The sequence below is a fragment of the Hippoglossus hippoglossus genome, chromosome 16 (assembly GCF_009819705.1).
Source record: "Hippoglossus hippoglossus isolate fHipHip1 chromosome 16, fHipHip1.pri, whole genome shotgun sequence".
Classification (NCBI taxonomy): domain Eukaryota; kingdom Metazoa; phylum Chordata; class Actinopteri; order Pleuronectiformes; family Pleuronectidae; genus Hippoglossus; species Hippoglossus hippoglossus.
In genome coordinates, this window is record NC_047166.1 from 23,264,043 (window position 1) to 23,278,016 (window position 13,974).

Consider the following 13,974-nt stretch of genomic DNA (forward strand, 5'->3'; position numbering starts at 1 on the left):
AGAAATAGTGAAACATTGAAGGAATGCCCCTCTGAGTGGAGAGGCTCTACATGTATGGAGATTCTTTGGTAAATGATTCAGCATATGTTTAGACTTTTTACTAAATTGGTTGAGGTTTGTCATAGTTTTCAGCCATTTTACCCTATTGTAAATAATGAAGGGTTCATTTATTTTTTAGTAAACTGCAATGGAGTTCTGAAACTGAAAGAAATATGAAGCATGTCTTAAAATGAGGAAACATTCCAGGGTATGAGGGGGCATTCAAGATGTGATTTGCATGAGCACAGTGCACTGTAAATAAATTAAATTTCAATCATATTTAAAATCAAAGATTTGATTTCATGATTAGTAAAATCAGAGAAAGATATAGAGAAATTAAAGGAAAAAGAGTGATAGTTTTCTGATAGAATTCACAATGACATAAGCTGCTTTGTTATGCCATTTTTGACACAATACCTCTTTGGACTTATATTGAAGTTCTTCAGCATCCTTTTTCAGTCTAGACTTCTCCTTCTCTAGGTCTGCGATTGCTTTTCGTAAATCCTCAGCCTCTTTACTGGTATTAAGTTTGTCGACCGCCATTTTTTCCACGACTGTCATTTTCTCTCTGGTGGCTATTTCAGTCTCATGAAGACGAGCAGCAATTGTGTCAGCTTGTTTCCTGAATTTCTTTGCCTCCTCTTCAGCTTTGGCCTGGGCTTCACTGAGCTGAGAAACCTGAAGCTTGAGTTTTTCAGCTTCAGCTATGATCTCCAATTGCCTTTTCCTTTCTGCTTCAAGGGATTTCTGGTACTCCTCAGTTTCCTCTTCCAGACGCTGCTGCATTAGTTGTTTATCCTCCAGCAACCTTTGTGCCTGCTCTTGAGCCAAGTCCTTCTGCCTTTGGAGCATCTCTGCCTCAGCTTTAAGTTTAGATGCCTCTTGTATGGCCTGCATTTTCTCTTTGAGCATTTTCTCTCCAAGAGCTCTTTGCTGATTTAGATCATCTTCTGCAATCTGTCTTAAGTATGCAGCCTCTTTGGCTTCTACACTAAGTCTAGCAGCGTCCTCTGCGAGATGTTTCATATTTTCAGCCTCTTCTTCAAGGAATTTTTGTGAGTTATCTTTGTCTTTCTTGATGAGGCGCTGATTTTCCTCCTCAATTCTGATTTTTAGTTTGAGAAGTTCCTCCATCTGAACCTTGACTTTGAACAACTCCTCCTCCACCTGGCCCCTTTGTTTGACAGCGTCATCAACCTCATCTTTCAAGCGCTGCAGCTCGTCATCCAGGACAGATTTCTGATTATCAGTTTCATCAAGCTGAAGTTTAACCTTTGTGAGCTCTTGCTCCACTTGGAACTTCTGCTTTAATGTTTGCTCTGCCAATTTTTTGTGCTTAGCCATTTCAGCGTCGGCATGTTGCTTCTGCTTGAGTGCTGCAGTTTCTGCTTGTGCTCGTTTGGCAGCTTCAAATTCCGCCTCCTTCCTCAATCTCTCAGCATCCTCTTGAGCTTTGGCTTGGATTGCAGCTTCTTGCTCAGCAGCTGCTTTTTGCCGTTCTGCTTCTTCTGCTTGCTGACGAAAGAGAGCCGCCTCTCTTTCTGCCTTCTCCCTAGCAGCCTCTGCCTCCTTGGCAAGCTTCTTGGCTTTCTCATACTCATCCTTAAGCTTCTTTTGCGTGATGCTGTCTTCCTTCTGTTGAGCAAGGACACTTTGAACTTGCTGCTCAGCTGCATTGCATTTCAAGGACGCTTGTTGGGCTGCGACAATCTGTTTTTCAGCTTCTTCGTCAGCCTCATCTTTCTGCTTTCTGGCTACTTCTGCTTTCTTTTTCAGACGATCCAGCTCATCCTGGGCTGCCTTGCGTTGTCTGCCTGCCTCTTCTTCAGCAGCTGTAATCTTCTTAACCTTCTCCTCTGCTTCCCTCCTCCTCCTCTCCTCCTCAAGGGCAAGCTGTCTTAGTTTCTCTGCCTCCTCCTCTGCTCTGAGCTTGCTTTGCTGAGTTTCCTCTGCAATGTTTTTCAGTTTGTTTAGCTCTAGCTCCAGGTCAAGTTTTCCTGATGAAGCCTTCTCAAAATTGAGCTTAAGAATTCTGATCTCTTCCTCTACAACCCGCCTCTGTTTGAGTGTGTCATCCACTATGGCCTTTTGTCTTTCCATTTCAGTATCAGATGATTTCTTGAGTTGAATAATTTTTTCCTCAATCTCTTGCTTGTGCTGGTTGGCCTGGTCTTCCAGAGCTTTCCTCTGGTAAGCCTCATCCTCAGCATGTCGCCGGAGTCTCTCGTTTTCTGCGTCCTTCTCTTTCAGGGCAATTTCAGCTTCGGTTCTTAAACGGGTAGCGTCACTTATTGCAGCCAGCTTCTCTTTGAGAATTCTCTCAGCCTCTGCTCTCTGACGAGCAGCCTCTTCCTCAGCAACTTGTCTCTGGTGCTTGGCCTCCTCTGAAATGGCTCTAAGCTTGCTTGCCTCGTCAGCCAGGTCCTTCATCTTGGCGGCTTCAGCCTCAAGAAGTTGTTTGCTCTTCTCTGTGTTGGACATGGTCTCCTTTTCTGCCTTTGACTTGAGGTGAATGAGTATATCCATTTCACTCCTCACTTTGGCCAGTTCATCCTCCAGCAGTTTCCTCTGTTGTTGAGCTGCAACAACTTCATTCTTTAGGCGGTAGAGTTCATCTTCAAGGAGGGATCTCTGCTGTTCTGCATTGTCAAAGTCTGCCCTAAGTCGAATCAGTTCTTGTTCTGCAGTGAGTTTTTGTTGAGCTGTGCTCTCAGCAATCTTTCTCTGCCTCTCCAGTTCTTTTTCGGCCATGTCCTTCTGCTTCAGGGCTGAGTCTTCAGCTTTGGCTCTCTTCTTCGCCTCACGCTCAGCCTCGTCTTTCTGTTTTTCAGCGTCCTCTTGAGCAAGGCTCTTTTTGTGAGCTTCTTCCTCAGCCTGGAGTCTCAGACGGAGGGCCTCATTTGCTTTCTGCCTCCATTTTTCAAGCTCTTTTTCGGCCTCTTCCCTGGCATCTTCTGCATCTTCCTGCTGTCTCTTAAGATGTGCTGCTTGTTGTTGCAGCTGAAGGACAGCACCATGCTCCTGTTTGAGTGATTCCTCTAACTTTGAGGTCTTTTCCACAAAGGAGTGGTGTTTGCTTTGGAGCTCAGTGGCAGCAGTCTTCTGGGCTACCTCCTGAGCCACCTGGATTTGTCTTGCCTTTTCTATTTCTGCTTGCTTCACCTGCCTTTCAGCCTCCTCGGCCTGCCTCCTTAGGTTTTCAAGGTCTTCCAGGGCTATTTGCTTTTGCCTGGCAGCTTCCTTCTCTGCTTCAGATTTCAGTTGGAGTTCCTCCTCTGCCATGCGCTTTTTCTGGGTCTCTTCCTTGACTTGTTTGCGGAGCTTCTCAGCTTCCTCTTGGGCAGCCTTCCTGAGTTTCTCAGCCTCAGCTGCCCTGTCACGAAGTTGCTTGAGCTCAGATTCTGCAGTCGATTTTTGATGTACTGTTGTCTCCAGCTGAATCCTAATAAGGTGGATTTCCTCTTCAATCTTGAGCCTGCTTTGGAGAGCGTCATCCACTTGTTGACTTTTGTCATTGATCTGCTGCTCTGACATGTTTTTGAGCTCATGCAGTTCCAGCTGGATGTTGTGTTTTTGTTTTTCTGCATCTACAGCAGCAGTTTCTCTCCTGCTTACTTCCTGCTGCATTTTGAGCTTCAGCTCCTGAGCCTCTTTCTCAGCTTTGGCAATGGCCTTTGCGTGACCTTCGGCTAACTGCTTCTGTTTGTCTAACTCGGCCTGCATCTTGGCCATTTTTTTCTGCTCTTCCGCTTTGAGTTTCACTGCAGCTTTCTGCATTAGTGGAAGCAAATGGTAAAGAAAGGATTATAAACAAGCATGACAGGTTAAAGGTAACACTTTACACTAATCAGCTCTAAACAGTGTGGCTTTAAGTTGTAATTACTATAGTAATCACAGCTTAATCACACTGGAGCAATTTAATGTACTGTATTACCCAGGCAATGTTAATGTTAAAAATTAGCTCAAACATCAATCACTAGATGCAAATTAGATGCACAATCATCACAGTTATGGTAATTAATGATGCAATAGAAATAATTCAAGACAATTCAGGGGAAAAAATGGATCAATAATGTATGGAAACAAAATATCACTTCACAACACACAGCAAGAAAATCATATGGCATGCAACTGTAGCTGTAGCATCAAGTTTTTAAAAATTGCATAATGAATGATACCAATATATCAAAGTCTACATTGTTACTTAAATGCTTAAATTTCAAAAATATTTAGTTGACAGCTATATTCCTGTTATCTTGTGTGTGCAGTTAGACTTTCTACACATTTATTTTATAATCAATATCGAAATACTTTTATGTTTGATGTAAATATGTTTAATATGTAGTATTGGTAATGGTATTGTCAAGATTCTATTTCACTTGTTGTGTTGTTTGTGTTACTATAGATTGCAATACAATCGAACAATAAACCTATTGTGTGCAATTTGTAATATAATTCATTCTTTCTTTTAAAATAAAGACCAAGTGCTTAACGATATGAGCATTATTCACACCATTCACTTAGTGTTTTGTTTTTTTATTTCATTCCATGCACTAGGGGGTTCTCTCTAATCACAAAGTGGAATGAAAAGGAAAGAAAAAGTCAAGGATAAGAGGTTCAGACGATGTCACTGTTAGTTCAAATCTAGCTTATGACTGCAGTAAGTTTAGGAAGCACTGTAAATTAAGTTAATTAGGCTGACTATGCATAAATCTTGAGTAAGGGTGTTAGTGATGTGGAGACACGATAGATATTTGCATTAATTCTACATAATGCTGAAGTGAAAGCAAGAAAATGGAATGGAAAGACAAGAATGTGACACAGATGTTAGTGACAGAGGGAATGGACGAACAGCACAGAAATACTATCAAATAATTTACCTCTTTAATGCTGAAACAAGTAAAGCGTTCATCATGGCAAAGCACTGGCAAGCAGTTAAGAGAAGCAAAGAAACGAAAAAAACATTAGGGTTAGAATATAACGTAAAACCGTAAACGTGTGTTAATTTAGAAAAAGAAGAGAGCTGAAGACCATGATAACCAGTGAGAAACGACAGAGTCCTAGTTTAGATTGTCTTTAAAATAAAGAAGCCAGTGGGTGAAGGAAGAATAGAAAAAAAACGAAAGAAGTGAAAGAAAGAACCCCTTGTTTTGAATCTACAATTGCACAACACACACAATGAATGGAATTGGAGTAGATCATGGATTTCTGAACATACACTGTGTTGTATTTGTTCATTCTAGTTTAAGACATTGAGAGTCATGATGTCAGTGGCTTCCAACTGAAACTTTTACTTCACTCAATCCTCATGAATCACATTTGTATGTAATATATATTCCTTTCTCTTTTTACAAACCTTAAGTCTTCACATGACCACTACTGCCAGTGTATAATATGCTCCAAAAATACTTGTTCAGCTACAGCATGCCAATGTTTCATGCATAACCAGTGCAAAGGAATGGTTTTGTCACCCGTACATCAATGTCATGTGTGGATATGTGTGTGTGTGTAAGACACACAGAGAAAAGTGCGTGCATTCATGCGTTTCGGTGATCGGCGGGAAACTTGTTTGTAAGACGGTCGGTCGATTATTTGGTTGATTGGTTAGCTTAATGTTAGAATTTAGTTTGTTTGGGATCCTTGGCCTGATGTCACGCACCTCCTCGTCCTCCAAGCGGCGCTGCGTGTCGGTGATGAACTTGATGTACTGACTCGTCAGAGTCATCAGCTCACTGTACCTGGTCCTCAGTGTTACATACTAATACAGGGAGAAACAAACAGCACTTAGACATTTGAAATGATCAGTGTATTGCACGCCGTAGGGCTCCTGCAGAGAAAGGTATGTTGTCCTTTATTTGAATATTCAGTATTTTCTAGAAACTGGAACTAAAATGGTTTTGAAGGATCATACCTCCTGAATAATGTTGTCAGAAGCGGAATCCATTTTGGTTTTCTTTAAGGGAGAAGTAAGAGGCTCCACCTGAGCTTTGTAGGCGACCAGTTGGAGTTCGTAGTCCTATTGGATGAATAAAAAACAGTCTCCATACATCAGTTATGCAACAGACACTTTTAATAAATGCTCCGTAATAGAATATTTCCAACAGTTAATGCAGACCTTTGTCCTATAATACTCACCTTGATTGTATCAATGTATGCTTTAGCATAATTTTGACACTCATCAACACTGTCTTTGTTCTTCTCAATCTCCTCCAGCAGTTTCTGTTATGAAAAAGAATTCAAATAAGACACGTGAATCTGTCTATCATTCATTCATTTTTTTCTATTCTCAATTAAGAACCCCAAGTCAAAAAAAGAGGCCATGGTCCAAACTCGATTTTGATAATTAATTGTCTGATATGTCGAACCCAGAAGTCACTGTTTCATTAGCTGTTTGTTAAATGCAGCTGGATCAGTGAAATGTGACGATAATATTCGTCATCGGCAAGAGTCAGACAATGAGAGTCAGAATCAGAAATAAAATATGAATACCTTTTCCTGGGCAAGCTGCTCTTTCAGAGTTTTGCATTCAGTGATGGACACGGCCTGGATCTTCTCCTGCCTTTGCTTGGCGTCGGCAATCCAGCTGATCAGCCAATCGTAGCTCTCGCGATAGTAGCCTAGCTGGCGGCCGAGCTGCTCCAGCTCCCTCTGGCGTAGGTCGACCTGGGTGAACACAGCCTTCCAGCGGTCCTGGAGGCCGGACAGAAGTTGGCGGTAGTGGTCCAGCTCGGTGTCCCGCTCGCTGTGCACACGGTACATCTTGTCGCTCACAGCGGACGCTTTCTTCAGCTCCTCCTCCAGGGAATCAAACACTGGCTGTTCACTCTCGGCCTCAACCCGCATTTTCTGTAGGAAGATTCAACCAAAAATAAATACAGGGTCAGCGGTGAGCAAGCATGATCACCAGAAATGATGAGGCTGAACTGGATTTCATTCACAATCATGAATTTAAAATGTCTGAGAACTGAGAGCTGGTAAAAGAATCGTATGCAGTGTACCTTCAGCTTGGATCTGTAATTCTCTACTTCCTTGACGTCACTGGGCACAGTGTGAACCTCACGCAGGCAGTCCTCATACTGCTTGAGAACTCCCTCAGCGCCCTGTGTGTTACGGATGACCATATCCACAGTCTTCAGCCTGGGACAAGAAACAATGATTACATAAGTACGACACAGACCCATTTCCTCTGAAGAGTGAGGGGCGGAGGACTCACTTGTCAAGATAAACGGAGGAGAGCATGTGGGCATGGTCCATCTTCTGCACAGTGAGGTCGAGCTCTGAGCGCAGCACAGGAGCTGAGGCAGACTGCTGAGGGGAGGACAAGACGTCCTGTGTCCTCACAGTTACTTTGTCCAGATCCTTCTTGAGGCCATCAAGCTCCACCTGCACTTTCTGTATCACAGAGGAACACAACAAGAGTTAACAATATTTAGACAGTGTCAACCTGATTGAGTTTTAACATAAACTAGGACATTTTCTGTGCTGAGGACCAGATTCCAAAAGAAAATACTTCAAATATGCTGGGGGAAACCTTACAACTTTAATAAACATGTGTAGTGATTCTCTGGATCGGCCAGCAGCACTGCTCTGACTTTAATGGGTTTGGTCTCAGCGGGAACGAGTGCAGCCTCAGTAGGAAGGAGGCCTGCAGGCTTACAATCTGCAACTCTCACTGAACAGCGTGCAAATTCAAGATCTCCAAACAGCTGCGATTCTCTGCTGTATTTGCACACACACAGTTCACGCTCACTTTCATCGCTCATCAACTACACCTTTATTAAATTTTCATTTCACTTTCATTTCTGTACTTCAGCTTGTCTTTCTTTTTTCTTTAAGGGTTTTGTTTTGCCTCGAGGATCACTGAGCTCCAGAGGATCAGGTCGTGGGTGTTTTCCTCTGTATCCTCACCTTAATAAGAAAACAAGTCTACCGGCAACCCAGCAGATTCCTGCCATGTCTAACACAGAGGAGAGGCTGGTAGAAGCTCCCCTGTCTCTGCTGGTTATGTATCTTTTATGATAATTGTTCTAATTTCTCAAAGTTAATATGACATGGATACTATTTTCTTCATGTCATATTGCTGTTTAAACACATTGCAGTAAATGAAGCTGCATTACCTTCTGCTCTGTTGTCTTCCGAACGCATTCCTTCAGAGGCTCCTTCTCCAGGGGTTTGCGTATGCGAGCCACAGTCTTAGCCTCACATTCCTCGATGTGCAGACGCAGGTCCTTGATCTCAGAGATGTAGTTCTTACACAGAGACTCGTTCTTTTGACCTGTGCAGTAGCACACACATTGGTTTAGAACCACAGGAACACACTGAAGTCTATTGATACCTAGAGGTGAGCTTGAATGCCTGGTAAGTTCAAGAATGCAGACAATAAGTTTTGCTGACAGGACATGGTACGATGTCATGTTTAGGATTTGATATTTATGTGTAATTTGGATGTTTTTCTTTTTTTTTCTGTAAACATATTGCAATGTTCCACTGCAGTGCATTTAAGCTCGATCGTACATGCAGCTGGTCATGTGTTGTGTCTCAAACGCACACAGCTCCATATTCCTTTACAAGCACAGTATATAGAGGGTATTTTCTCCCAAAGTAATCACACTATCATGTATTAGGTGGCTGCATGACAAAAAGCACAACATATTGTAGCCTAACACACAACACATGGGTTCTATTTGGTGCAGATCTGCCAGAAAAGCAGCCTGCAAAACCACATGCAGTCACACAGGACTCTAATCTAAAATTCAAACATCTCAACTAAAGCTCAAAGCCTGTACACACACGAGCTTGGTGAGCTTCGGCTGTGACTTGCTTTAAATCACTCACCTTTGAGCCTAACATCCATTTGTCCTGAAAGGTGAATTGACATCATGAAGTTTCTAAAAACCTAATGTACCTACTTTATATATACAGGAATAATGAAAAGCTGACGTGTGGTGTAGGGAAATCATTCCTACCTTTCTCCATGGAGCGAAGCAGGTTGTCGAAATGCTGGGTGGACATGGTGTAGTCTCCCTCGATCTGCATGCGGTCGTCAGGGCCAAAGAGCTGTGAGTCCTGGCTGTCACGCATGTAGTCCTGGTAGTGCAGCTCCAGGTTCCTCATCATCAGCCTGTATTCCTCTGTTTTCATGGTCTTTAACTGCACAGAAGGAAGAAAATAGGATAGGATATAGAGGCAGGAGTTCACAGTGTGAAGAGGGTGATGCTGTATTTTGATTTATTTGCAGGGAGCCAGGCTCCTTTTTATGATCTTGAATATACTGTATATATTTATTTTAAAAACAAATAAATGCTTAAGGGTGTTCTCTTCCAGTGGAAACAAATGATCCTGTAGTTATGAATTCAACACAAATCCATAATTACATGAGGTGGGTGCAATCTAGTTATCTCAGTAAAGTAGGACTGAGGTTCAGGTTGTATTTGTTTTTTTCCAGTTAGATACTATATTTTACTGAAACCTTTATGTTGCACCTTCAGGTCAATGTGTGGATTAGTGTATAATGGTGTTAGTCCTCACTATGGTGATGTTCCAGGATCGAATCTGTGTGAAGTCTCTCATCATGTACTGCCAGGACAGCATGCTCTTCATGTCAACGTGGAGCATCTGCCACATGGACACCATCTGCTGGTGACCCCCGTCCAGACTGGAGGAGGAGAGGAATGTAAAAAGTGGAGGAATTAAGAAACAATTGACACAATAGAATTTACTCAGCATGAGGTGTCAGATATTGGATAATCTGTGTTGAAGGGCATTTTTCTTCCTTAACTTGTTAGCAATTTGCATTTGGTGTCTCTAAAAAGTCACAAGACGACTAATCAAATCCTCTGAGGCAGCAGTTGTACGATCATAAGACCACATGTCTAACAAACCCTGCTCCTTCAGAGTCTTGGGAAACAAAATACAGTGTGTGCAGTGTGCACTATATATATATATATATATATATATATATATATATATATGTGCAAAACTATAAATCAACCTAACAGTTCAATGTCACTATAGGTATCATAATTGCTGGATTAGTACAACTACTAGTAAACCTACAGAGGTGGTATTCTGGCAGATGGAATGAATGACAGTGTCTAACAGCTGCAAGAGTAAGCTAGGTTATGTTTTCACCTCTGTCTGTTTGTTTGTAAGCAAGATTACCCAAAAACAACTGAACAGATTTCCGCAAAACTTGGTGGAAGGATGTGGTCTGGATCAGGATCAACCCAATAAAGTTTGGTTCAGATCCAGGATTTTCTTTTAACTTTCTTTAACATTTTTAACCATTTTCACAGGGAATAAGTCATGGATCCTGATGAAAATAATCTTAATTTGATTCCACTTAAGGGGGCTGTTGGTGGAGGTATGCGCTCTACTGCCTGCCATTCTACTTTTACTATGTTCTCACCTGGACACACTGTCCACAGCGTCCTTGTTGACTGGAGGTACCATGAAGCAGACAGAGGGCACCACCGCCTCGTGTCCTGAGCGGTTCAGGACCTTCCACTTGAAGGGCTGGGAGTTGTTGAGGAGAGCACACTCATCTCCTTTATGGACAGTGATCTGAAACAGAAACCAAGAGTTGAGATATACACCTTGAAGAAAACATAGTCCGGCTAACACGACCTCTCTGGGCTGTGAATGATTATAAGTAAGTAGGGAGTGGTTAGTAGGTGCTCTCACCTCTTGTTGCTTGAAGTCACAGACAGCCTGAATGGGCGTTTTGCCTTTGATGGGGGTTGTGGGGTTGCGTGGTTTCAGCTGGATGATGGACTTGGCTCTCTTGTTCAGGCCGGTCACCATGGTCTTGAATTCATTCAGCTCCTCCTTCTCTTCCTGTTGCGAAGAAATGAAGTAAAACTAAATAAGACTAAAATAATAAAGACATTTCTGATGTTAAACATGAGCAGCAGGATAATTCTGCATTTTGAATCAACAACCCTATCTATATTTGTATTTGATTCATCACTTACCACAGCGTCCTGCAGCAGGTCCTCCAGGCGTGTGGCGGTTGTAGAGCGGTCGCAGCTGTATTTCTTTTTCATGGTCTCTTGCATTTTCTTCAACTTGTCCTGAGCCTCCTTTACGTCGGCAAAGAACTGTAGAAAAAAGACCATCACCATCAGGGAAATAGAATTTGAATCTCAGTTGTGGGAATGTTGATGCATGTTTACTGTGGATCCAATGGAATTCCAATGAATGTCCCTGTTCCATACCTGGTAGTAGGCTGTGTTTTCTTTGAGATGAGCCTCAATACAGCAGCACAGCTGAAGGAGCCAACTCCACTGAGTCTGCAGGGCAGCGGTGAAGGCCTGGCATGGACAAAGAAGACGGCAAATAAGTTGGGGACTCACTGAGATGCTTTTATATGCTGTGAATCTTTACGGTGTAATGGGGTGAGGAGGAATTACCTCAACTGTCTTCTTGCCAGGATGTCCATCCCTGACAAGTTTGTCTCCCAAAGTCTGGATATCATTGACCTTCTTCTCCCTCAGCTCCAGCTCTCGCATGAGCCCCTGAAGAATTGAAATGGAAAAGTAAATCACGACCTTCGGATGACAAATGCGTATTCATCAAATTATTTAATATTAGAGAAATAATTCCTGAAAACTCACAGAGTAGTTGTCTTTCTTAGCAGTCATGTTGGTGTTTCTGTCACTCCAGTCGAAGTTGACATCCTCCTCCTCTTTTTCATTTAACCACATCAGTTCCTTGGTGGAGGAGCTGACAAAGGAGTGGAGTAAATCCAGGTTCCTCAGGCGGGACTTGGAAGAGTTCTGAAAGAAAGAAAACAAAAAACAGTTGGACACAGATATAAAAAAACTTTACTTAAATAGCCATCGCACAACTACAAGTTAAATCATGTACATGTGTTATACCTAAATCTAAATATCAGCCCCGGAAAAATGAGAAATCTGAAAATATTCACCAGTAGTTTGGCATACTGCAGGTCCAGTTTACCCAGGTATTCTCTGTATGCGACCTTGCTGACAGGAGACAGCTGGCTCTGAAGAACATGAACGATGCAACAATGTTTAATTTCAAAATAGAAAGCACTCTGGACAATATGTGATCTCATAAGGGCACTACCTCGTCAGCCCTGGCCCGTTCAATCTTGGATCGGAAGTCCTCCACAGTCTGGTTCAGGCCTCTGTGGCTGCCCAGCTGGGACTCCACTGAGGCAAGATCAGATCCCCACTCTGCATCATCAATGCGCCGCTGGTTCTCCTCCACCCAGGCTAGCAGGTCTTTAACGTAGCGCAGAGTCACATCGTCCAACTCTGGCCGCACCTTCATGGTGGACTGCTGGGAGCTCATCTTGCTAACATGAGATAAGCTCACAGAGGACTTCAGGCGAAGGTTGTTATCACTGCGCAGGTTGACCAGGCGCTCGTGGATGCGATAGACCCTGTGGACATCAAAAGACACATCTTTCATTATGGTCTTCATGTGCTTGACAGATGTCCTTTGTGTAAAAGTCATTGTACTAAAAGGTCACTTGAAAGTAATACACGGAGCACCCACTTGCGGTACATCTGTTCAGCCTGAGGGTGGCGCCCATCCTTGAGTATCTGTACATCATTGAAGAGCAGGCGGATCATATTGTCTGCCTTGTCCAGCTCCCTCTCCACCTCTACCGTGTGCTTAGCTGATTTCCCTGCATTCACCAGACGAATGTCCTGAAGGGATGGAAGACAGTACAAATATCAACTTTCACCTTCTTTTGAAATCATAATCAAATCAAAAGGTTGTTACAGTGACACATTAATGCCTGTTTGAACTCTTTGTAACTTTGTGAAGTCATATCAAAGTGTAGTATTTCTAATGTTAGACCTGACTAGGACTCACCGTCTGCAGCAGGGTCTCCAAGTGGCTGAGTTGCTCATCACACAACCCAGACTCCATCTGGACTTTACTGACAATCCTCTGGAGTCTCTCAAGTCTGAATTAAATAAAATACAAACACCATTGTCATAATCTTTCAAAGACTATTTTAAGGTTCCAGCAAAACAGAATAGATTATATAATAGTTTGTCATTCAGCATTTTGATTTAAAAGACATTATTTTGTACAAATAATAATAATAATAATAATCCTTGGCAGAACCAAAAACCTGTTACATCACATGTTAGACGAGCAGAAGCTGAAGCTCACATTCAGATATCAGACATCAGTCGAAACACTTACGGACATCTGCGTTTCAGCAAATACCCTAATCTACAAGGGTCTGTCACAAATGCCATATCTCAATTAAAGCTCCAGCTACTACGACCGAGGGTTCATCTCAAACTCCCATTGCGTTTTTTAAAAAAAACTCAGAGTAAGATAAAAATCTCTTTTTTTCCCTGACAAAGATGGTCAGTCAGCTCGTTCAGTCATTCCACGTCTCAGGACCATAAACAAGGCAGTTAGATGACCCAGCTATCTTGTGACACTAACCATCCTGTTTGCTAGACATGACATAACACTGGTTTAAGAATTAGAATATAAAATTCATCTCGTGTTTCATCCGACCTAATTATATCTTTCTGTGTCCAATCATGAGGAGCTTTGCTCTGTCTTTTTATTTCAACCCACCACAAACAACAAGCAAGAGTCTTTCACTCGGGCTGTGTCCGAAATCACTCCCCGATCATTATGTAGTCCACTATTTAGTGAGTTCGCCATTTTGTAGTGGTGTCCGAATGATTAGTGAAAATTATTATACCCTACATAGTGCACTAACTGTTTCCCATAATGCATCATAATAAAATAATTAGGACCAATGGTCAGAAACCAAGCAATATATACCACCATGCATTGCGCTCGTGACAGAGAAATGAGGAGTGAGGGCAGCATGAACAGCCCGACGTGTCATACACATGTAAATACAAGCAGAGCAGCTCATCACAGAACAAACTGCCACAAAACAAGATTATTTTTATATTTAAAGAT

The 13,974-nt window shown here is 42.4% G+C and overlaps 1 protein-coding gene across 23 annotated transcripts in view; it reads right to left on the reverse strand.

Moving 5' to 3' along the window:
* The window catches only part of plecb (plectin b), a 130,545-nt gene that overhangs the window by 7,856 nt on the left and 108,715 nt on the right, over nucleotides 1–13,974 (reverse strand). For 18 of the 23 annotated variants that reach the window (XM_034611698.1, XM_034611697.1, XM_034611696.1 and 15 more), the window contains 21 exons: nucleotides 12,889–12,982; nucleotides 12,565–12,719; nucleotides 12,130–12,448; nucleotides 11,969–12,046; nucleotides 11,655–11,816; nucleotides 11,451–11,555; nucleotides 11,256–11,351; nucleotides 11,013–11,138; nucleotides 10,723–10,875; nucleotides 10,448–10,602; nucleotides 9,568–9,694; nucleotides 9,006–9,189; nucleotides 8,875–8,898; nucleotides 8,157–8,314; nucleotides 7,253–7,431; nucleotides 7,038–7,176; nucleotides 6,529–6,885; nucleotides 6,175–6,258; nucleotides 5,951–6,055; nucleotides 5,699–5,797; nucleotides 457–3,810 (listed from right to left, as the gene is read on the reverse strand). In XM_034611698.1, coding sequence (XP_034467589.1) covers nucleotides 457–3,810; nucleotides 5,699–5,797; nucleotides 5,951–6,055; nucleotides 6,175–6,258; nucleotides 6,529–6,885; nucleotides 7,038–7,176; nucleotides 7,253–7,431; nucleotides 8,157–8,314; nucleotides 8,875–8,898; nucleotides 9,006–9,189; nucleotides 9,568–9,694; nucleotides 10,448–10,602; nucleotides 10,723–10,875; nucleotides 11,013–11,138; nucleotides 11,256–11,351; nucleotides 11,451–11,555; nucleotides 11,655–11,816; nucleotides 11,969–12,046; nucleotides 12,130–12,448; nucleotides 12,565–12,719; nucleotides 12,889–12,982 — 6,253 coding nt within the window. The remainder of the gene's footprint in view (nucleotides 1–456; nucleotides 3,811–5,698; nucleotides 5,798–5,950; nucleotides 6,056–6,174; nucleotides 6,259–6,528; nucleotides 6,886–7,037; nucleotides 7,177–7,252; nucleotides 7,432–8,156; nucleotides 8,315–8,874; nucleotides 8,899–9,005; nucleotides 9,190–9,567; nucleotides 9,695–10,447; nucleotides 10,603–10,722; nucleotides 10,876–11,012; nucleotides 11,139–11,255; nucleotides 11,352–11,450; nucleotides 11,556–11,654; nucleotides 11,817–11,968; nucleotides 12,047–12,129; nucleotides 12,449–12,564; nucleotides 12,720–12,888; nucleotides 12,983–13,974) is intronic. The other 5 variants (XM_034611699.1, XM_034611694.1, XM_034611690.1 and 2 more) reach the window with 2 other exon arrangements.